General features: G+C 35.4%; 2 protein-coding genes across 2 annotated transcripts; one reads left to right on the forward strand and one right to left on the reverse strand.

The window, feature by feature from the left end:
- The first annotated feature begins 7,000 nt into the window (after nucleotides 1-7,000).
- Nucleotides 7,001-10,425, forward strand: LOC131344087 (sialoadhesin-like). Its single transcript, XM_058376047.1, has 5 exons — nucleotides 7,001-7,115; nucleotides 8,341-8,697; nucleotides 9,008-9,262; nucleotides 9,378-9,477; nucleotides 9,634-10,425. Exons 1-5 carry the CDS (start codon nucleotides 7,073-7,075, stop codon nucleotides 9,713-9,715), a joined length of 837 nt encoding a protein of 278 aa, XP_058232030.1. The 5' UTR covers nucleotides 7,001-7,072; the 3' UTR covers nucleotides 9,716-10,425.
- Nucleotides 10,426-13,734: 3,309 nt separating this feature from the next.
- On the reverse strand, nucleotides 13,735-17,933 carry LOC131344088 (uncharacterized). The gene is made up of 6 exons (XM_058376048.1): nucleotides 17,409-17,933; nucleotides 17,163-17,265; nucleotides 16,953-17,007; nucleotides 16,325-16,431; nucleotides 16,102-16,206; nucleotides 13,735-15,562 (listed from the first exon to the last, which is right to left on the reverse strand). The coding sequence occupies exons 1-6, from the start codon at nucleotides 17,689-17,691 to the stop codon at nucleotides 15,496-15,498; spliced, it is 720 nt and encodes a 239-aa protein (XP_058232031.1). The 5' UTR covers nucleotides 17,692-17,933; the 3' UTR covers nucleotides 13,735-15,495.
- Nucleotides 17,934-23,200: the final 5,267 nt, after the last annotated feature.

Raw genomic sequence — 23,200 nt, forward strand, 5'->3', positions numbered from 1 at the left:
TAAACACATTAAACCCAGTAAACACATTTAACATTAAACCCAGTAAACACATTAAACATTAAACCCAGTAAACACATTAAACCCAGTAAACACATTAAACCCAGTAAACACATTAAACCCAGTAAACACATTAAACATTAAACCCAGTAAACACATTAAACATTAAACCCAGTAAACACATTAAACCCAGTAAACACATTAAACCCAGTAAACACATTAAACCCAGTAAACACATTAAACATTAAACCCAGTAAACACATTAAACCCAGTAAACACATTAAACATTAAACCCAGTAAACACATTAAACCCAGTAAACACATTAAACCCAGTAAACACATTAAACATTAAACCCAGTAAACACATTAAACATTAAACCCAGTAAACACATTAAACATTAAACCCAGTAAACACATTAAACCCAGTAAACACATTAAACATTAAACCCAGTAAACACATTAAACATTAAACCCAGTAAACACATTAAACATTAAACCCAGTAAACACATTAAACATTAAACCCAGTAAACACATTAAACCCAGTAAACACATTAAACCCAGTAAACACATTAAACCCAGTAAACACATTAAACATTAAACCCAGTAAACACATTAAACCCAGTAAACACATTAAACCCAGTAAACACATTAAACATTAAACCCAGTAAACACATTAAACCCAGTAAACACATTAAACCCAGTAAACACATTAAACATTAAACCCAGTAAACACATTAAACCCAGTAAACACATTAAACCCAGTAAACACATTAAACATTAAACCCAGTAAACACATTAAACATTAAACCCAGTAAACACATTAAACCCAGTAAACACATTAAACATTAAACCCAGTAAACACATTAAACCCAGTAAACACATTAAACATTAAACCCAGTAAACACATTAAACCCAGTAAACACATTTAACATTAAACCCAGTAAACACATTAAACCCAGTAAACACATTAAACCCAGTAAACACATTTAACATTAAACCCAGTAAACACATTAAACCCAGTAAACACATTTAACATTAAACCCAGTAAACACATTAAACCCAGTAAACACATTAAACCCAGTAAACACATTTAACATTAAACCCAGTAAACACATTAAACCCAGTAAACACATTTAACATTAAACCCAGTAAACACATTAAACATTAAACCCAGTAAACACATTAAACCCAGTAAACACATTAAACCCAGTAAACACATTAAACCCAGTAAACACATTAAACATTATACCCAGTAAACACATTAAACCCAGTAAACACATTAAACCCAGTAAACACATTAAACATTAAACCCAGTAAACACATTAAACCCAGTAAACACATTAAACCCAGTAAACACATTAAACATTAAACCCAGTAAACACATTAAACATTAAACCCAGTAAACACATTAAACCCAGTAAACACATTAAACATTAAACCCAGTAAACACATTAAACATTAAACCCAGTAAACACATTAAACATTAAACCCAGTAAACACATTAAACATTAAACCCAGTAAACACATTAAACCCAGTAAACACATTAAACATTAAACCCAGTAAACACATTAAACCCAGTAAACACATTAAACATTAAACCCAGTAAACACATTAAACATTAAACCCAGTAAACACATTAAACATTAAACCCAGTAAACACATTAAACCCAGTAAACACATTAAAAATTAAACCCAGTAAACACATTAAACCCAGTAAACACATTAAACATTAAACCCAGTAAACACATTAAACCCAGTAAACACATTAAACATTAAACCCAGTAAACACATTAAACCCAGTAAACACATTAAACATTAAACCCAGTAAACACATTAAACATTAAACCCAGTAAACACATTAAACCCAGTAAACACATTAAACCCAGTAAACACATTAAACCCAGTAAACACATTAAACATTAAACCCAGTAAACACATTAAACCCAGTAAACACATTAAACCCAGTAAACACATTAAACATTAAACCCAGTAAACACATTAAACATTAAACCCAGTAAACACATTAAACATTAAACCCAGTAAACACATTAAACCCAGTAAACACATTAAACCCAGTAAACACATTAAACATTAAACCCAGTAAACACATTAAACATTAAACCCAGTAAACACATTAAACCCAGTAAACACATTAAACATTAAACCCAGTAAACACATTAAACATTAAACCGAGTAAACACATTATACCCAGTAAACACATTAAACCCAGTAAACACATTAAACCCAGTAAACACATTAAACATTAAACCCAGTAAACACATTAAACCCAGTAAACACATTAAACCCAGTAAACACATTAAACCCAGTAAACACATTAAACATTAAACCCAGTAAACACATTAAACCCAGTAAACACATTAAACATTAAACCCAGTAAACACATTAAACATTAAACCCAGTAAACACATTAAACCCAGTAAACACATTAAACCCAGTAAACACATTAAACCCAGTAAACACATTAAACATTAAACCCAGTAAACACATTAAACATTAAACCCAGTAAACACATTAAACCCAGTAAACACATTAAACATTAAACCCAGTAAACACATTAAACCCAGTAAACACATTTAACATTAAACCCAGTAAACACATTAAACCCAGTAAACACATTAAACCCAGTAAACACATTTAACATTAAACCCAGTAAACACATTAAACATTAAACCCAGTAAACACATTAAACATTAAACCCAGTAAACACATTAAACCCAGTAAACACATTAAACATTAAACCCAGTAAACACATTAAACCCAGTAAACACATTAAACCCAGTAAACACATTAAACATTAAACCCAGTAAACACATTAAACCCAGTAAACACATTTAACATTAAACCCAGTAAACACATTAAACCCAGTAAACACATTAAACCCAGTAAACACATTTAACATTAAACCCAGTAAACACATTAAACCCAGTAAACACATTAAACCCAGTAAACACATTTAACATTAAACCCAGTAAACACATTAAACCCAGTAAACACATTAAACATTAAACCCAGTAAACACATTAAACCCAGTAAACACATTAAACCCAGTAAACACATTAAACATTAAACCCAGTAAACACATTAAACATTAAACCCAGTAAACACATTAAACCCAGTAAACACATTTAACATTAAACCCAGTAAACACATTAAACCCAGTAAACACATTAAACCCAGTAAACACATTTAACATTAAACCCAGTAAACACATTAAACCCAGTAAACACATTAAACCCAGTAAACACATTTAACATTAAACCCAGTAAACACATTAAACCCAGTAAACACATTAAACCCAGTAAACACATTTAACATTAAACCCAGTAAACACATTAAACCCAGTAAACACATTTAACATTAAACCCAGTAAACACATTAAACATTAAACCCAGTAAACACATTAAACCCAGTAAACACATTAAACCCAGTAAACACATTAAACATTAAACCCAGTAAACACATTAAACATTAAACCCAGTAAACACATTAAACCCAGTAAACACATTAAACCCAGTAAACACATTAAACCCAGTAAACACATTAAACATTAAACCCAGTAAACACATTAAACCCAGTAAACACATTAAACCCAGTAAACACATTAAACATTAAACCCAGTAAACACATTAAACCCAGTAAACACATTAAACCCAGTAAACACATTAAACATTAAACCCAGTAAACACATTAAACATTAAACCCAGTAAACACATTAAACATTAAACCCAGTAAACACATTAAACCCAGTAAACACATTAAACATTAAACCCAGTAAACACATTAAACATTAAACCCAGTAAACACATTAAACATTAAACCCAGTAAACACATTAAACCCAGTAAACACATTAAACATTAAACCCAGTAAACACATTAAACCCAGTAAACACATTAAACATTAAACCCAGTAAACACATTAAACATTAAACCCAGTAAACACATTAAACATTAAACCCAGTAAACACATTAAACCCAGTAAACACATTAAAAATTAAACCCAGTAAACACATTAAACCCAGTAAACACATTAAACATTAAACCCAGTAAACACATTAAACATTAAACCCAGTAAACACATTAAACCCAGTAAACACATTAAACATTAAACCCAGTAAACACATTAAACCCAGTAAACACATTAAACCCAGTAAACACATTAAACATTAAACCCAGTAAACACATTAAACCCAGTAAACACATTAAACCCAGTAAACACATTAAACATTAAACCCAGTAAACACATTAAACATTAAACCCAGTAAACACATTAAACCCAGTAAACACATTAAACATTAAACCCAGTAAACACATTAAACATTAAACCCAGTAAACACATTAAACCCAGTAAACACATTAAACATTAAACCCAGTAAACACATTAAACCCAGTAAACACATTAAACCCAGTAAACACATTAAACCCAGTAAACACATTAAACATTAAACCCAGTAAACACATTAAACATTAAACCCAGTAAACACATTAAACCCAGTAAACACATTAAACATTAAACCCAGTAAACACATTAAACATTAAACCCAGTAAACACATTAAACCCAGTAAACACATTAAACCCAGTAAACACATTAAACATTAAACCCAGTAAACACATTAAACATTAAACCCAGTAAACACATTAAACCCAGTAAACACATTAAACCCAGTAAACACATTAAACATTAAACCCAGTAAACACATTAAACCCAGTAAACACATTTAACATTAAACCCAGTAAACACATTAAACCCAGTAAACACATTAAACCCAGTAAACACATTAAACCCAGTAAACACATTTAACATTAAACCCAGTAAACACATTAAACATTAAACCCAGTAAACACATTAAACATTAAACCCAGTAAACACATTAAACCCAGTAAACACATTAAACATTAAACCCAGTAAACACATTAAACCCAGTAAACACATTTAACATTAAACCCAGTAAACACATTAAACCCAGTAAACACATTAAACCCAGTAAACACATTTAACATTAAACCCAGTAAACACATTAAACATTAAACCCAGTAAACACATTAAACATTAAACCCAGTAAACACATTAAACATTAAACCCAGTAAACACATTAAACCCAGTAAACACATTTAACATTAAACCCAGTAAACACATTAAACCCAGTAAACACATTTAACATTAAACCCAGTAAACACATTAAACCCAGTAAACACATTAAACATTAAACCCAGTAAACACATTAAACCCAGTAAACACATTAAACCCAGTAAACACATTAAACATTAAACCCAGTAAACACATTAAACATTAAACCCAGTAAACACATTAAACCCAGTAAACACATTAAACATTAAACCCAGTAAACACATTAAACATTAAACCCAGTAAAGACATTAAAAATTAAACCCAGTAAACACATTAAACCCAGTAAACACATTAAACATTAAACCCAGTAAACACATTAAACATTAAACCCAGTAAACACATTAAACCCAGTAAACACATTTAACATTAAACCCAGTAAACACATTAAACCCAGTAAACACATTAAACCCAGTAAACACATTAAACCCAGTAAACACATTTAACATTAAACCCAGTAAACACATTAAACATTAAACCCAGTAAACACATTAAACATTAAACCCAGTAAACACATTAAACCCAGTAAACACATTAAACATTAAACCCAGTAAACACATTAAACCCAGTAAACACATTTAACATTAAACCCAGTAAACACATTAAACCCAGTAAACACATTAAACCCAGTAAACACATTAAACCCAGTAAACACATTTAACATTAAACCCAGTAAACACATTAAACATTAAACCCAGTAAACACATTAAACATTAAACCCAGTAAACACATTAAACCCAGTAAACACATTAAACATTAAACCCAGTAAACACATTAAACCCAGTAAACACATTAAACCCAGTAAACACATTAAACATTAAACCTAGTAAACACATTAAACCCAGTAAACACATTTAACATTAAACCCAGTAAACACATTAAACCCAGTAAACACATTAAACCCAGTAAACACATTAAACATTAAACCCAGTAAACACATTAAACCCACTAAACACATTAAACCCAGTAAACACATTAAACATTAAACCCAGTAAACACATTAAACCCAGTAAACACATTAAACCCAGTAAACACAGTAATTCAAGTTCACATTCAAGTTCAAGTCTTTCAGTTCATGCACTTTTTTTTTCTTTTTTTTCTTCTTTAGTTCAAGTCCCTGTTCGGGCGCCACTTCTGTAACGGTGGCGACACCCAATGCAATATTTTAAATAAAATAATACTAGTTCGGGCGCCAGACAGGGGTTAGCCTGTCAAAATATTTAAATGATTAAATTAAATGATTAACCAAATAACCCAGATTGCCATCAAATGCCACCCATTACATACAATATTATTATACACATACATACAAGGGATTTTGGCCAAAACTTATATATCTTTCGGTTCTTACACACCTTCTTCATTTCCATAAAGATTTATTTATTTATTGTCAGAATCTTCTGGTTCACTCGGAGAAGAACCCTGAGCCATGCTGCTGCCTCTACCTCTGCTGATATCAGGGAAGATATTGCTAAAGAACCACACAGAGACAGTGACTGAAGAGCAAAAGTCTTTGTCTTATTAAGTATTTTTCTTGCAGTAAATGCTGGTTGATGGAGATGTGGCTGACTGCATTATATCGCACTGACATTAGAAACGTGGAACAGTGAAGAAAAACCTTCTTTAAGCAGGTCTATTTAAACTGAATGTTAATACTGTGTAAATATTTCACTGGTTAAAGTTTGGACACATGAATTTTTATCGTGTGAGGGGACAAAATGCTGCATGAGGCCTCTGTCTGTCGTCCTCTTCTAAATGTTTGATGTTCTTCTGTTGTTGTAGCTATATTGGGTGCATTTTTTTTCATTTTCCTTCTTTTTTTCTTTCAGGAACAGCTTTAACTTCTCGAAAGCTCATGGCCAAGTCAGTGAGGTCAGTGTGTATATTCAGAGCCAACACTGAGTGTGTGAAGTTGTTACTGAAGAAGAGATGAAGACCCTGCACTTGGCTCTGATTCTGCTCGTGCTGTCCGGTATGAAACATCATCTCACTCTTAGACAGAATTATTGTTCAGAGTTTTATTGTTTGCTGATTGATGTTGCAGTGTGTACGCTCACTTACTGGATCATACACTTACACACACATTATTCTGTCTAATGCTAGTGAACATTTCATTACTGTCTGATAAAACGCTTCTAATGATGATTTTAAGTAAGTTTCAGTTTGGTTGAGTCAATAATCATGATTAAACACATTAGTAATGAACTTGCTCATGTCCTTGACTCTCAGTGCACTGATAAGATCAAGCTCTATTTGTGTGTGTGTGTTTTCTTTAGTCCATTGCACATACAGAAGCCATTATTTCGATTCACATGATTAACAGAGCCACTGTAAGTGCAACACAAAGACAAAAGCAGTTCTTTCCATCTAACCTTTGACCTTTAATTAACTGAAAGACAGAAAAGACTGAGCTCCAGGTAGCTGTACTACATTTCAGACAGGTTACTGATAAAACCATTCATATCATCATGTGACGAATGTGTCAGTTTTTCCCCAGAGGTCATATTAAGATGATATTTAATGAGGAGTCGTGTTTGTCGTGTTTTGCTTCTTTTGAAAGGTCTTTATGATGGCAGTAAAATCATGCAGTAGTTGAAAGAGATACTGAGACGTAGCTTTTGAAAGAGTGACAGAGACACATGACACTTTTAAGATAAGATAAAGAGTCTTGAAATAGTGCAGAATATTGAAAAGTGTTAATGGATAAATCTGAATAAATCTGCTCCTTTTAAACAGCTGTACAGAATCGTCATAGAACTGATCTGTTCATCTGATTTTTGTAGATTTTAGGTTAATTAAAATGTATTTATTCACAACCATTTATTTATTTATTACTGAATTGTATAATTTATAATTTAAAAATATCTGTAGATGTCCGCACGTGTGATTCAGTAGATTTAGTGCCCTGTAGTGTGCACATTTTATGAATAGTTAATAAATATAATTTATCATTTTCTATCTGTGTGTATTAACAGGATTATTAAAGATATAAATATGTACAGAAATACACCTATATTTATATAAAGTTTCTTTGTTTGTTTGTTTATGTCTCTGTATAAATGTATGAATATATCGATGTATAAAGGTGTATTGTGTACAGTGCAGTAATGAGAAATATCAGATGATCAGGAACTTGAAAACACACAACATATAAAACATCAGTATAACTTTATCACTCCATTTATTTCTCTACACAGGTGTTCTCACTCAGGACAGAGAATGGAGAGTGAAATATCCTGATAAACCGATCTGTGCTGTGAGAGGATTCAGTGTCTCCATTCCCTGTAGTTATTCTTATCCACAAAATCATCAGGTGGAACAAAAGCTTTGGTGCTCGATGAACTCAAACACAGATTTCTGTTATAAACCACCGTATGTTTATAACAGCTCATCAAACACCAAGTCAGACTTTGAGTTCACTGGAGACGACAAATCAGACTGCACTTTGTTAATCCACAATGTACAGTTCAGTTATTCTGGAGAGTACAGATTCAGATTTATAACTAATGTGGACAGATGGACAGGTGATCCTGGAGTGACTCTACAAGTTACAGGTAAATTTTAAAGATTAAAATTAAGATGTGAAATTATTGTTTCATTTGTATACTGTACTCTCTTTACTGGATTATCAGAGGACATTATTCAAGAAGACATCATTTAAACTTAAATCTACTTGAATATCCTGCTGGCTAATTATGATCTCTCAATAAACTCTTTAAATCAATAGCTCCATAAATTTGTACTTATATTAGTGAAGAATGATGGAGTTTTGTTTGATACTTTAGGACACGAGTGTATTATAATTATTAGCCCCCTCTCAGTCCTGAGTCACTGACATGGAGTCTTTCCTGCTCTCTGAAAAAGATTTAAAGGTGTCACTAATCAGGCTCAGTGGAAACGGAACCCTTAAACAAGGAGACTCGTTAAATCTGAGGTGTGATGTGAACTGTACACACACTTCCTCACAGTTTGTGTGGTCTAAGAACAACCAGCCCTTAAATACATCAGGACCTGTTCTTCACTTTCCTGCTGTAACCGTGAGGGATTCTGGGAATTACACCTGCACTTGGAAAACCGGCGAGACGTCAGGATCTGAAACCATCAGCCTTCACGTCGAGGGTGAGTCCATCTGATCACAACATTCCTGAATGTGTAAAATAATCAGTGCAGGAAAAAATAAACTTGTATTGACTTTAATATTTAAATCTTCACTACTGTTCTTTCTGTTGAACAGATGAAATGATTTATGGAGAAATGTATAATTCATGGCCCTTCTGGATGGTTGTCATGGTGACAGCTGGACTGATTTTGGTTGTTGTGATTTACAGCAGGAGGTAAAACTCAGAATATTTCCATACATTACGATTTATACAGTCTTAAAAAGTCACATTATTATTATTATTATTATTATTATTATTATTATTATTATTGTTGTTGTTGTTATCAGTGTGTGTTTTGTGTCTCTTAAATGAGTGTGTGTGTGATTACAGACACGTCCACACTGAGCAGCTGAAGGAGGACGATTCAGACATCTACACCACAGTACAGTACAATACATTCACCATGAACTGATCTCACTTTCACACCTCACTTACTTCATTCCACAGTTGATAATATCCCTATAACAGCACGTCCCACAAGTGTGTTATTCCTCTTACACCACACTGATGTCTTAATTATTCTCTATTAAAGATGGACTCGATATTGAAGATGACGGAAAACGTAAAATTTTATATTTTAATTGTAAACAGGTTTAAAGCTCTGATCCTGGAGACTCCTTAGATAAATGTTACTAAACGTTTCCTTACAAAAACCTTCACAATGTCAACAATTATTTTTAGTCTGTTTAATCTGAATATAAATCTGAATATAAAGCTGTGATGTGAAGCTGCACTAGTGTCAGAGCTGCTGTTATAGAAAATTAATCAACACCTTCTGACCAATCAGGATCCAGAACTCGACAGTGCTGTGCTGAAAGTTGGTTCAGAAACAAGTGCTACTGATACTGAGCTTCAGCTTTTTATCACTTACCGCTTTTATCACTTATCACTTACTGCTTTTAATAGTTTTTCCTGCTGTTTTGCTTCTTGTTGTATAAAGTAACTTATAGATGAGTTATTAAATGAATTTGTGATGATGCATAAATCATGTAAGCTATATTTTTAACCGTATCTGCATCATGTAACATTTCCAAGTCAACAATAATTAACTGAAGTGATGTTACTGATTCTTCCAGATTCATAGTCAAATAAATAAATAAGTTTTTAAAAATTCTCATGCGAATAAAGGTTCTGTTATTTATCATTTATTAATCTGACTCTTATATTCTCTAGTCTGATCTTTTAAGAAATAAATGTATAAATGTTTCTGTGTGATTTCATTTCTAGATCTTAGAACTGAATTAAATTGATCTAGCGCTTTAAATTGATCAATACCGCCCTCTAGTGGAGAAGAACTGAAACGCTCCTGAAGCGCTATATTCAACACATGGAGAATTTCTGCAGTGATTAATGTGACTAATTAAAGTGACTAATTTCTTAATGGCACTTTTACATGTTTACAATTGATATGAATAATATATAAATTCAGTTTTATGCTAACAAAGTGAGCTATGCTGAAGTAAAAACCACCTCCAGTATCAACAGTATATAAAAGGAAGCTAACGTTAGCTCACCACAGCTGTAAAAGTTCATTAATATCTAAAATGATAGACTGTGTTGGTATAATTTCCACAGATTTATTGATTTTAACATCGTCAGGAAAAGATTTCACAGCTTTTAGTCACGACTGACCTAAGCTACTATTTTATAGCTGACATTATCCATAATCAAAATTTAACCAAAACAAAATCAAATGTAATCAAAACTAATGTGGAAATATAAATATAACAATAACCAAGAGTCAACATTTACACTTGACCTCTTTTCAGGGTTTTCATTTAGCTCTACCCGTGTGAAGAAGTGCTCTTATATCCTCTGCTTGTTCTGTCAGAGCAGTTCATTTAAAACTGAGAGACTGACTAACCTTAACAAGATATCTGAGTGTTCACTTCATTCATACAGTTAATAAATGATTATAAAACTGAGCTAGTGTTAGCTGCCTTGGTTTGGTCATTTCATCCACTCCTGTTGGTTTGCTAGTTATAATATCAGCACAGCGAGCTACAGCTTAGACATTAAAATGAACAACATACCGGGAAAAACTGCCAGAAATCCCATGGAAAAGTGATTGATCTTTATTGAGAGCATATAGCAGGTCGTTATGAAGTGATGTGTGTTAGTTTGATCAACTAACATATTGAACTGTCCATTTTATAATGGATTATAAACTCCTGGCTGAATTATACTGACAGATATAGTGACTTTTAAACTGAATAACAAAATTTATTTATTTGTTTATAGCTTTTATACGCATTGACACTGTGAATTGTTGTGTATTAGTTTTATTAGGTATTTATTTAAAATATTTGTTTTGTAGTAAGTTTTGGTCTCTGTTGTGTAGGAGCTCGCGCACGCTCGCTTTCCGCTTTCAGTGCTATTACCGCTAAGTATCTAAAAGCCGCGACCCTGCCTTTTACGTGCGGATAAATGAACCGTGCTTTCAGAAAGAGCGGCTGGTTTAACCGCAGTGCTGAGGGTCTGTTAGAACAGTTCACAGATCAACAACACACGGCTTTGTTACAGAACTTTCCAGAACCTCGGGTACGTGTCGGAAATGTGCGCGTTCCTGAGGCTCGACTGTAATGGACGACTCCTTCAATCACTTAATCAACCACACCCTTTTATTTATCACCAAATAAATCAAACGATAGATTTATCACAAGGAGAAATATTAGGGGAGAGAGCGGGGTCAAGTGAAGATGGAAAGTACGGCAGTAAAGCAAGGGGCACAAGGTGAAGCCTCCAAAACTTTCTTCACGGAAGGAGCCATCTAGTTCAGTTAGCTTAGCAGCTAACGCCTCACAGCACCATAGCCATGACTCAGGCCTGCTACGTTTTTTTCCCTTTCTTTGAAAAGAGAGTTTGTTCTGCTGTAGTTAACTGTGATGTTAAAAGTGTCTAGACTATGCGTGGATAACTAAAAGTATTTTATGTTCATATTTATTTTTCTATATAAATGGGGTATAATTCCTTTAAGCTGAGGGGAATAGGGAGCTACAACTGGACATTTGGCTCAGACTTCATTCACTAATTTGGAATGGGCGGGGTTAAACATTTTACTGCAGTCCGCCACTAGAGGGCGACATTTTAGCTGTTGTAATGGACTCTTATTGGGCTGATGTCACTATAAGCTCTAGCTGGAGGTAAAACAAGGGGAGTGGTCAATAGAAACCAGTACAGAGTCGGCTACACAAATGAGGTGAATCACCGGAGTACAGGATACAGTTTGAAGTTTTATGGCATACCTGTTGTCACTGCCGGACAAAAAAATCAACACACCTGTGGTTAAACACAATAAAATTATTCATTAAAAATAATTGAATATCATTAAAAATGCTCACATTTGCAGTGCACACTTCAGATAAACATCAGAGAAACTATTGTTTCTCGTTGGTGTGGTTTATGGTTTCATGTCTAAATATTTTTTATGCATGTCCACCTCATCAGAAATTGGGGAACAAGTTAAATGATTTCTAATGTAATGTTAACTTTTTGGCCAGTAAGATAGCTAACTGGTAGCTAACGACTGGAGACTAAACAAATGAAACTGTTTGTGTCATCTCCCGTTCTACAGTTTTCAGAAGCGCACGGTTTTTCTATCAGATCAGTGTAGATGTCAGGTCACTCAACCGGAGGTCATCCTGTCACATCGTCCATCCACTGAGTGAGTGTGTACGGGTCGGCTAATCTGGTTCTGTCTGTTAAAGTTAATTTTTTTCAAATAACATTCGCGGTCCTGGACAGTCATTGACCCAACAGTCAGATACATTCAGATTTTGACCAGGCATTGTTTAAAAACAAACTAACAAAATTGATAACTTCCGTTTGTAAAGTGGCCAGGGAAATCTTTCTGCCTCCACCTAAGCTCCGCCCCCCAAAACATCACAACGTTTACTAACAGAAAAAGGGCCTAAAAAGCTTCTGTGTGTATAGACAAGTGTGTGTGTGTGTGTTTTAGAACTGTGTATTTTTCTGTAAAATATTCTTATTCTTTTTATTTAGAATGCAATAGCTGTGTATCGTATCTACTTCTGTTAAGTCAAGTGCTGTGGTTTTATATTTTATTCTATACAATGAAAATAGTTTTTAGATCATAAATGTATAAATGTTGAGTGTAAAAGCAGTGTGTACTGTGTCCAGGTGAGTAACGGCCCACTTCCTGTCCAGCTTATAGAAAAAAGGAGAATAGATTACTACTCTAATTTACATCATAAAAATCATTAAAGAATCTGAAATCAATGTTAAATAGTCATTTAAAATTCTAATCAGCAGCTCTTGTTTCTAACTCAGCTTAAATAAACTGCTAAATCTTTGCCAAGTACAAAATTTTTATTTTTAAGAAATTCACAAGCCTTTAAGCATGAGGCCTGAATCTGTGATCAGCTCATTGCTAGTATACAACCTGCAACACAACCAACACACACTCGTCTGTACACACGGCATATTTAGTAAATACTTCCAGTCTCTGTGTTAAATAACATCTTTTACTCTTACAGAACAATAAAATTGTGTTTAAGTTCTAAATCATGTGATTATTTCTTTTTTGGATGGATGATGGTTAAAACACGCTCCTGAATTCACACCCAGAGGATCCTGATTAACCAGAGGCTTTATTACAAAAACTCAATAAACGAAGAGAAAATAAAAACTGGACACTATTCAGAGGTTCAGGTTTCCGCCACTGGATGGCGATATTGTTCATGACACTTGAGGGTCTGGTGTAAAAGTAAAACAAACAAAATCCCTTTCTTCATCATTATTTATAAATAGCAGGCAAATACATTAACATAGCAGTGAGTCTGATCATTATCATCACTGTTACTGTGTTCATTAATATTTAAAAAAAAATCTAAAGAGAAATAACTCACCTGTAACATGAGCTAAATACTTCACTCAGTATATACATTACCTCATATAAAGTGTAAAAAGGCAAAACAACAATTTTTTTGCATGTATCTTATCTTATATATCTTCTACACATATCTTATATATTCAATGCAGACATATAGCTTTGTCTTTATCATACAGTAAGTGCTTGTTGTAAGTTCTGCTTGAATATTAGTAGATCACATGACCAGCAGGCATATATACAGTATATAGATGGTTAAAAAAAAGTACTTTACCAACATGTCATTTCAGACAGGATATACAATATTTTACCTCTGGTTTGTTCTACAGGTTCCTTTAAAATGCTCTGTAACTTTTCAGACACATTCACATGCACATGTATAAACAATTCCTGACACGATGGATTCAGATGGGACTAAAATCCCAGAGAAATTCAATGCATCTCCACATGCCGTTGTCTGTTAATATTTTGATGTTTAGACAGATGATGGGAGCCAAATCTGGTGAAGATGGACAAAATTTGGAGAAAGAGTAGCAATAATGTCAGTTAGATGTAGGAATGTTATGCATGCTATTGTAATTTGTGACCAGTAGATGGTGCTGTCATGAAATCTGTTGCATAGACTCAGGTCACGATCCTGAAGGCTGAGTTTTGTGTTGGTGCACAAAGTTGCCTGTTGACCAATTACAGGCAAACTGTTTCAAGTATTTAAAATTATTTGAATTGTTTTTGTGAGGCTTACTCTGAAGATGGTCATGTATCCCAAATTTGGTGATAAATGGACAAAATTTGTAGGAGTAACAAGAACAAAATCCAAGATGGAGGAAAATATAATGAAGCGATCACATCACTGAAGTCGGCGGGTGTTGTATCGACCCAGGGAACCCAGGCTTTAAAATTCTGGACCAACGTTCTACTTACAAATTAGGCCCAAGTTTGACCCGATGGTGATGCTAACAGTACCAGGCCCAAATTTGGCAATAATATACCTTAGACCCTTCTGAATCACTGTGCTTTTCCCAGACAGTTCTACGGGCTGCCAGGAACCCGCAAGCCAGAAGAAGAGGAAGAAAAAGAAGAAGAAAAGGTAGAATAACAATAGGGAGCCTACACTCGGTCGGGGCTTGGACTCCTAATTACAATCAATATATTAAAACAATTTAAGAATTGAAATGTCCTTCTGAACAGGATGTGTACAGCAAAAAAAACGACAAGTTCTATGATATTAGCAAGTCTTAAATCATAAAGAGTTACATGCACTGGGAAAATGTCTGATGAGGTTTTATGATGATGATTAAATAAAACTCATCTGCACTGGGGTTGAATGAGGTGTGAAAGCATCATCAGGTTATTTTCACACTGCTGTAGATTACAGGATCGTTCTCCTCCTGCTGCTCAGTGTGACCACACCTGAAATGACACACAAACATGTTTATCAACCACAGACTCTGCATGTTGGTCTGCTTTTATGCTACACTTTGTGGTTTCTTGCTAACACACGTACATTTAAAGATATAAGAGAGGCTGGTGAGGAAACGACTGTTTATAGCTGTGACGGCGTCAGTCAGAACAGGAACTAAAGTCATTTCACAGATGTTCAAGAGCAATTGAAAGCAATTATAAACTTCTAAAAAGTATTCATGTTCTTTAATAATGAAAACTGGTTAATTGTGGTGGTTTAAGATGAATAAAACATGCTGTTATTGATAAAAATGCAATAACAGCCCACCACTGAGTGTTTTATTCCTTATTTCTTAGCTAAATATCACACTGTGAGTTTAGAGAATGAACAATGAGAACACACACTGCTTTTACAATTCTCCTTTAGTCTCACTTTAACCCGCCACTGTTTTCCATAACAGCTTAAATCACACGCTGCTTTTGAAGTCATTCATTTGTGTTCATTCTTAAGTCATGAATTTGTGGATATTTTATGTTTTCCTTCTTACTGTTTGGTTCCTTTGTTGGGTTTGATCCACACAGGAGCATAAATCACTCCTCCTTTATCTTCTTCATCTTCTTCATCAGGCTGAGGGTCTCGGTTTAGCTGTGAACTACGAGAAAGAGAGAAAAACCCCACAGCTAACACAGTGTACGTTTTTACAATTCTACAACATATTAAACTGTATTTTAAAAGCAAGCTCCACTCTATACTCTCTCTATATTTTTTACCCTTCGGTTGCTGCTTGTTTTTGGACAGACGAGTAAGTCACTTCCTCCTTGTTCAACATTTCTTCATCAGTAAGATGAGAAACGTGAGAGCTGAACTGTGGCTTTGTCTGTAAAAACACAACACTCTCATCATCAGATTTAAAGTACAGCAGTGTAGGAAAAATCAGTAACACTTTATTGGTCCAGTTCCATTAACACTTGATGTTTAGTAGACGATCAACTCATCCACAGTCCTGTCAGAATTTCAGCTCCAGTTCGTGTAACGTCACTTGATACCATTTTAGACTCAAGGCCTAAACTACTGCAGAGTATACACATAAAAATACAGGAATTTTCTGTAATTTCCCCAAAATGTAGATTTTAAAGTAATCCCTTATAAATAATTCCTCAGTATGATGTAAGAAAGTTCAGTGAAATAATAAAATTAGGACAAAAAACTGGGGAAAAGCAGAACTACATGCATTTAAAATCTATATAAACAATTCAAATACACTTCAGTTGTCATGAGGTCTCCAGAACTCTACATTTAGTGTGTATTAAAGTGTAGATGTAAAGTTTTACCACTTTAAGTATGTAGTACGCTTTTTAAAGGTACACTTAAAGACACATGTCTTTGAGAAGGTCTTACCCGTGTTTTCTCTCCACTTTCCCCCACGATTTCTTCTGGAGCTTTAAATTTCCTCCTAACAGAAGCAGGAAAACACACAGTGCACATGGACATGCTCCAGAATTCACCCTGTGATCTCATACATCTCAATTAAACAGAGTAAGGAACAATACTGTACATGTTAAATATTGCTGTGTAGATTGGAATGTATGGAAACATGCCGAGTTTTACCTCCTGTTGTGAATCACAGCTACTGAGACGAGGACACTCACTCCGGCAATCACCAAAACAATGACCCAGATTAACCAATGTTCAGGATTTTCAGGGGCGTCACCTGTTAAATCCAGTGATATTTATCATGTAAATATTATCTGAACATGTCACTTGTTATAGAAGTGTAAGTGCACATCATGATCAAATTATTTCCATCAGTAATCATTTGAGACATTCAGGAATGTTGTGATCAGATGGACTCACCCTCGACATGAAGGCTGATGGTTTCAGATCCTGATGTGACGTTGGTTTCCCAAGTGCAGGTGTAATTCCCAGAATCCCTCACGGTTACAGCAGGAAAGGGAAGAACAGGTCCTGATGTATTTAAGGGCTGGTTGTTCTTAGACCACACAAACTGTGAGGAAGTGTGTGTACAGTTCACATCACACCTCAGATTTAACGAGTCTCCTTGTTTAAGGGTTCCGTTTCCACTGAGCCTGATTAGTGACACCTTTAAATCTTTTTCAGAGAGCAGGAAAGACTCCATGTCAGTGACTCAGGACTGAGAGGGGGCTAATAATTATAATACACTCGTGTCCTAAAGTATCAAACAAAACTCCATCATTCTTCACTAATATAAGTACAAATTTATGGAGCTATTGATTTAAAGAGTTTATTGAGAGATCATAATTAGCCAGCAGGATATTCAAGTAGATTTAAGTTTAAATGATGTCTTCTTGAATAATGTCCTCTGATAATCCAGTAAAGAGAGTACAGTATACAAATGAAACAATAATTTCACATCTTAATTTTAATCTTCAACATTTACCTGTAACTTGTAGAGTCACTCCAGGATCACCTGTCCATCTGTCCACATTAGTTATAAATCTGAATTTGTACTCTCCAGAATAACTGAACTGTACATTTCACGAGCAGAATCAGAGCCAAGTGCAGCGTCTTCATCTCTTCTTCAGTAACAACTTCACTCTCTTGGGTCTGAATATACACACTGACCTCACTGACTGGAGCGTGAGGTTTGAGAAGTAGAAACTGTTCCTGGAAGAAAAAAATGTTAGATGTAGTACTTTATACAGCTACAACACCACTAGAGTGTCAAACCATAAAACAGGAAGCTGGACAGAGGCCTCATGCAGCATTTACACCCACACACATACATAAGGACTTATTTATTTATTTATTTATTTATTTATTGTTCTTTCTTTCTTGCTTGCTTGCTTTCCTCCTTTCTTTCTTTAAATAGTGGTTGATGGAGGAGTGTCTGGCTACATTATACCCCCGAGTCATGATGTCTATTTGCCTTCTCTCTCTCTCTCTCTGACCACACATGTACATTATTGCCAAATCATTATGGGAAAGAGAAGAAAAACTCTTATTAAGAAATGCGTTACTTATAACACTGAGTTTCCATAGAAACAAAGAAACAGAGAAACAGGAACTTAGAGATGATAGACTATAAATTAGTATTAATATTGGAATCTTAGGACAACCAGGGCTGTGTGTGTGTGAGAGTGAGTGAGTGAGTGAGTGTGTGTGTGTGTGTGTGTGTGTGTGTGAGTGTGTGTGTATGAGAGTGAGTGAGTGTGTGTGTGTGTGTGTGTGTTACTCTCTGTCCCTCAGGTTGTAGCAGGTAGATACATACTGTCCTGCTAAAACTCAGCTCTCCTTCATTTCTTCCAACAGGATAAGCAGGAGGGAGAACAGGGGGCAGCGTAATTAAAAGTTTTTGTAGCTCTCACTGTGACTGTGGGTGGGTCTGGGTGGCAGGGTCACTGGGCTGGTTCTGGGGTGTCTAGGTGAGGTGGTGGTCTGTTGAATTGCTCTGGGTGTAGGACTCAGTGGCGGACCATCAGAGTCAGTAAGTCCTTCTCTGCTGGCCTAAACAGCAGTGATCTGAATCACTGACTTGCATTTTAATATATTTAATATATTTTTCCATGAATGAGTATTAAATTATTCCCAATAGTCTATTCTCTACATTTCATAGCTTTCCTCTCGGTTGTGCTGCTTCCAGTAGTGTATATTTATGATAAGAGTATTTATCCAAACTTATTTAAGCTAGTGGCTGACATCATGTGTTGCGCGGCCTTCAGAATTAATAGTGCAGGTTCCCAAAGCTTAAAATAAGTGGCAATGAAAATGTTACCTTAACCAATCAGATTTCGAGTTGGCGTCACTGGGGCCATTTAGCAGGCATATGATGACGTCAGCAATTTCCCGTCTCATTTCGGATGCTGCGTCCTCCGGAGATTGCAGTTTACTGCATACGGCATCAAGAATGTCTTTGCTGAGAAAAGTAACCGTAATAAAATGGACTATTCCTTGTGAGGTGTGAAATACTGTAGCCTAATTTCTTTTTTACTTTGTTATTTAACGGTTGATTAGTATCTATTGCCGTGGCCTCCAGGGCCCAATTCTAGAATTTTCATTTAAGGGGGGCTCGGCCCCCAATGAGGGTATAATAGTAAAAAATAAATAAATAAAATAAAGGTGTGACTAACAGGGTAGGATGGTAAACTTATTGCAGCATTCCACTGTATTGCAGAGATGTGTATAACATTTGAGTACTGAACAAGACAAATACGAATCTTCCTGATCACACACACACACACACACTCACACACTTGTCCTCTGATACTCGCTCTGCGACGCTGGGGTCTGTGGATTGAAGAATGCGCTGAAAGACGGGGAGGAGCCGAAGTCTGCCACCGTTTTCATATGAAATTTAAAGGAGACTGAGGCGATCATAAATTTGTGTACAGTTTATGGAGAATCGCAGAATTTTAGGAGGGCTGAGTAGAAAATGCCCTAGCGACGCCAATGGTGGCGTCAAAATGATGGTATAGAGGTGGATTATTTCAGGAAGGACACCAGTGAAGGCCTAGGTGTGAAATGCACGGCCCGCCATTGGTATGACTATATACTTGGTGCCAAGAAAGTGGACAGTGGTGATGGTGTAGTAGCTGACTGGAGACTGGATTGTTTGTTGTTCCTCTCAGAGCTGTAACTTTGTGTGGATGTTGTTGTGGAAGCTGCAGGTGTTGAGGTTGGGGTGGTGTGCCAGGTGAATGTTTTCTATTAATACACTGCTGCTGGTGGTCTCTGAATTTATTTGCTGGATGGTGGCAGGGTAAAAATCTCTCCTGGGTTGAATGGTAGAGATTATAATCTTGGAGGAAGGGAATTTGTAGCAGTTTGTGCCACTCTTTTGATAGACTTGGCTTCTCTTTCCTGTTGTGATCTTAGATCACTGGGGCCAGTGTGAATGAGGATGGGGTTTGGCTCATTGGAAATGGTCTTAGTGATCAGCTCAAGTGCGCTGCTGGTCCACAGTTTAATGACCTTATGTCCAGGGAAGAGCTGTTCTTCATCTGAGAATTTTCTATTTGAGTCTGGGTCATTTGTTGTTATTTTATCTGTTTTTATGAACTTCTTACTTTAGCTATTCCTGCTTCTGTTCTGTTAGCCTGTTAGCTGATGATTAAATCTAATGATATTCAACATTTATTCTTGAAAGTTAAGAAAATGTTGTCTATATAAGTAATCCATATCTACTAGTAAGTAGTCATGTAGTTTCAGTAGTGAATTTTTGCTGTTTTACGTTGGTTTATCTCATTTTTAAAAGTATTTTACTTTGTAAGAGCTCCAGGCTTCTCTGTCTGTCTCCTCTCTCTCTCTACTATGCAACCCCCCTCACCCTCCAACTGACTTATGTCATTTCCTGATTTTATTATTTTAACATTAATAGGGTTAGAATGCTGAAATATGTGAACCCTGGAAAAGTGAAGAAAACCTTTCTTTAAGCAGGAGTGTCTTGCTGCATTATACCCCAAAGCCTTGATGTCTATTACCTTCTCTCTCTCCACTGTTTGTTTGTGTAGGTGGAGGCAATTGTAGAGGATTATTAGTTATTTGTAAGTCTGCATCAGTGTTTTTGTGTGTTGGAGATTTTGTGGGGTGTTTGTCAGTACGTGTTTTCTCATCAGAATTATGTGGCTCAGTCTGGGATCTTGGTGGCTTTGTCTGGGTGTTTGGTGGTTGTGGCTGGGGGTTTGATGGTCCTGAATATGAGCTTAGGAGCTGAGTTTGAGGTGGCCTATTCTCTGTTGGTTTGGGTGACTGCTGACTGGCATTGATTTCCTCTAGATGATCTTTCAGGATGTGTATTGTCAAATCCCAGAGGTACAGCTCTTCTCTTACTGTATTAATATCAACTCTCAGAGTGTCTGTCTTGTTGCATCTTTATATACTTTCAGCTCCAGTACTGAAGTGTTAAACTCTTTTGTTTTTAAAATATCAGGCTCAGCTGATCTTTTAGACACTGGTAAGTTTATATAAATGAACAAAAGGTTGATTGTCCAAGGTTAGCCTGAGGTTGTGAACAGTGGTCTAAGGGGAGATTAGAGAGTTGTCCAAGAACATGGAAAGATACTGACCAGGAGTTGAATCACCTGGGATGACCAGCAGTTTGGTTTTTGAGTTTCAGGTGATGAGTTGTCATCCACAATGAAATGTCCACCAGGCATGCTGAGATCTGAGCAGAAGCTGTGGTATGTGACAGAGGGAAGGAGAAGATAAGTCATCAGCATAGCAGTTGTAAGAGAACCCATTTGAGGATATAACTTCACCAAGAGAGTGAGTATAAAGGGAGAAAAGAAGAGAACCTTGTGGGACACTAGAGGAGAGTCAGGGTGGAGCCGGCGTCGATCCGCTCCATGTTAACTCATTTTACCTATTTTGTCTCCTGTTTGAGTGAAATCTGCTCTCAGAGATTCTGGGGTTTCTTTCAGTAGCTTGTGTGTGCTTTTCATTTCATTTGGGTAGGATATTGTGAGGGGTGGAAGTTTTCATGCTATTACACCAGCCATGGGTTACAGTTTGTTTATAGCTGTGTTTAGCAGAGAAGAAGCTAAATTGTTTAGAAAACAATACAGCTGTTTGTATAGTTGGGGATTCTTACCTCATTGTTTATTGCAGGTGATATGAACAGAAAGAATCTTTTAAGCCCCGAGTCGTTCATGTTGTTATTTTATCTTTTAATGAACTTTAACTGCTCCTGTTCTGTTAGCCTGATGATTAAATCTTAAAGATGTTCTGGTTTTCTCTACAAATTTAAGTACAGGTTGCCTAGATAAATGGTCCTTTGGTTATCTTCTCGTAGTTTCACTGTATTTTGTGGTTTTACTTTGGTTTATCTTATTTTAAAAGTATTTTATTTGTAAAAGTTTTAGGTGCTCCAATAAAACACTACCCCCCCCCCTCTATTCTACACTTTTAGGTCATTTCCTGATGTTATTATTTTAACATTATTAGGATTAGTATGCTGAAATATTAGAATATTAGAAACCCTACTTTTAGCAAGTGATTTCAATCTGAATGTTAATATGGTGTAAATATTTCACTGGTTAAAGTTTGGACACATGCATTTTTAAAAGTTTTGAAAGTGTGTGAGGACAAATTCTGTGTGAGACCTCTGTCTGTCCTCCTGTTATAAACTGTTGAGGCTCTTGTGGTGTTGTAGCTATAGCTAATTTCATCAGTTCAGGAAGCGTTTACTTATCATGATCACATCAGTGAGGTCAGTGTGTATATTCAGAGCCAACACTGAGTGTGTGAAGTTGTTACTGAAGAAGAGATGAAGACCCTGCACTTGGCTCTGATTCTGCTCGTGCTGTCCGGTATGAAACATCATCTCACTCTTAGACAGAATTATTGTTCAGAGTTTTATTGTTTGCTGATTGATGTTGCAGTGTGTACGCTCACTTACTGGATCATACACTTACACACACATTATTCTGTCTAATGCTAGTGAACATTTCATTACTGTCTGATAAAACGCTTCTAATGATGATTTTAAGTAAGTTTCAGTTTGGTTGAGTCAATAATCATGATTAAACACATTAGTAATGAACTTGCTCATGTCCTGGACTCTCAGTGCACTGATAAGATCAAGCTCTGTGTGTGTGTGTGTGTGTGTGTGTGTGTGTGTGTGGTGTTTCCTTTAGTTCTTTGTACATATTGAAGACACATGACACTTT

This window comes from Hemibagrus wyckioides, linkage group LG23 (genome assembly GCF_019097595.1).
Source record: "Hemibagrus wyckioides isolate EC202008001 linkage group LG23, SWU_Hwy_1.0, whole genome shotgun sequence".
NCBI lineage: Eukaryota > Metazoa > Chordata > Actinopteri > Siluriformes > Bagridae > Hemibagrus > Hemibagrus wyckioides.

Excerpts from the sequence above, each read along its gene's own strand:
- LOC131344087 (XM_058376047.1), top strand. The coding sequence starts at position 7,073 with ATGAAGACCCTGCACTTGGCTCTGATTCTGCTCGTGCTGTCCG. Across the intron at positions 9,263-9,377 it reads CATCAGCCTTCACGTCGAGG|ATGAAATGATTTATGGAGAA; the intron begins GTGAGTCCATCT and ends TCTGTTGAACAG. Across the intron at positions 9,478-9,633 it reads GTTGTGATTTACAGCAGGAG|ACACGTCCACACTGAGCAGC; the intron begins GTAAAACTCAGA and ends GTGTGATTACAG.
- LOC131344088 (XM_058376048.1), bottom strand. The coding sequence starts at position 17,691 with ATGGAGTCTTTCCTGCTCTCTGAAAAAGATTTAAAGGTGTCACTAATC. Across the intron at positions 17,266-17,408 it reads CATCAGCCTTCATGTCGAGG|GTGACGCCCCTGAAAATCCT; the intron begins GTGAGTCCATCT and ends TGGATTTAACAG. Across the intron at positions 16,207-16,324 it reads AAACAAGCAGCAACCGAAGG|TTCACAGCTAAACCGAGACC; the intron begins GTAAAAAATATA and ends TCTTTCTCGTAG.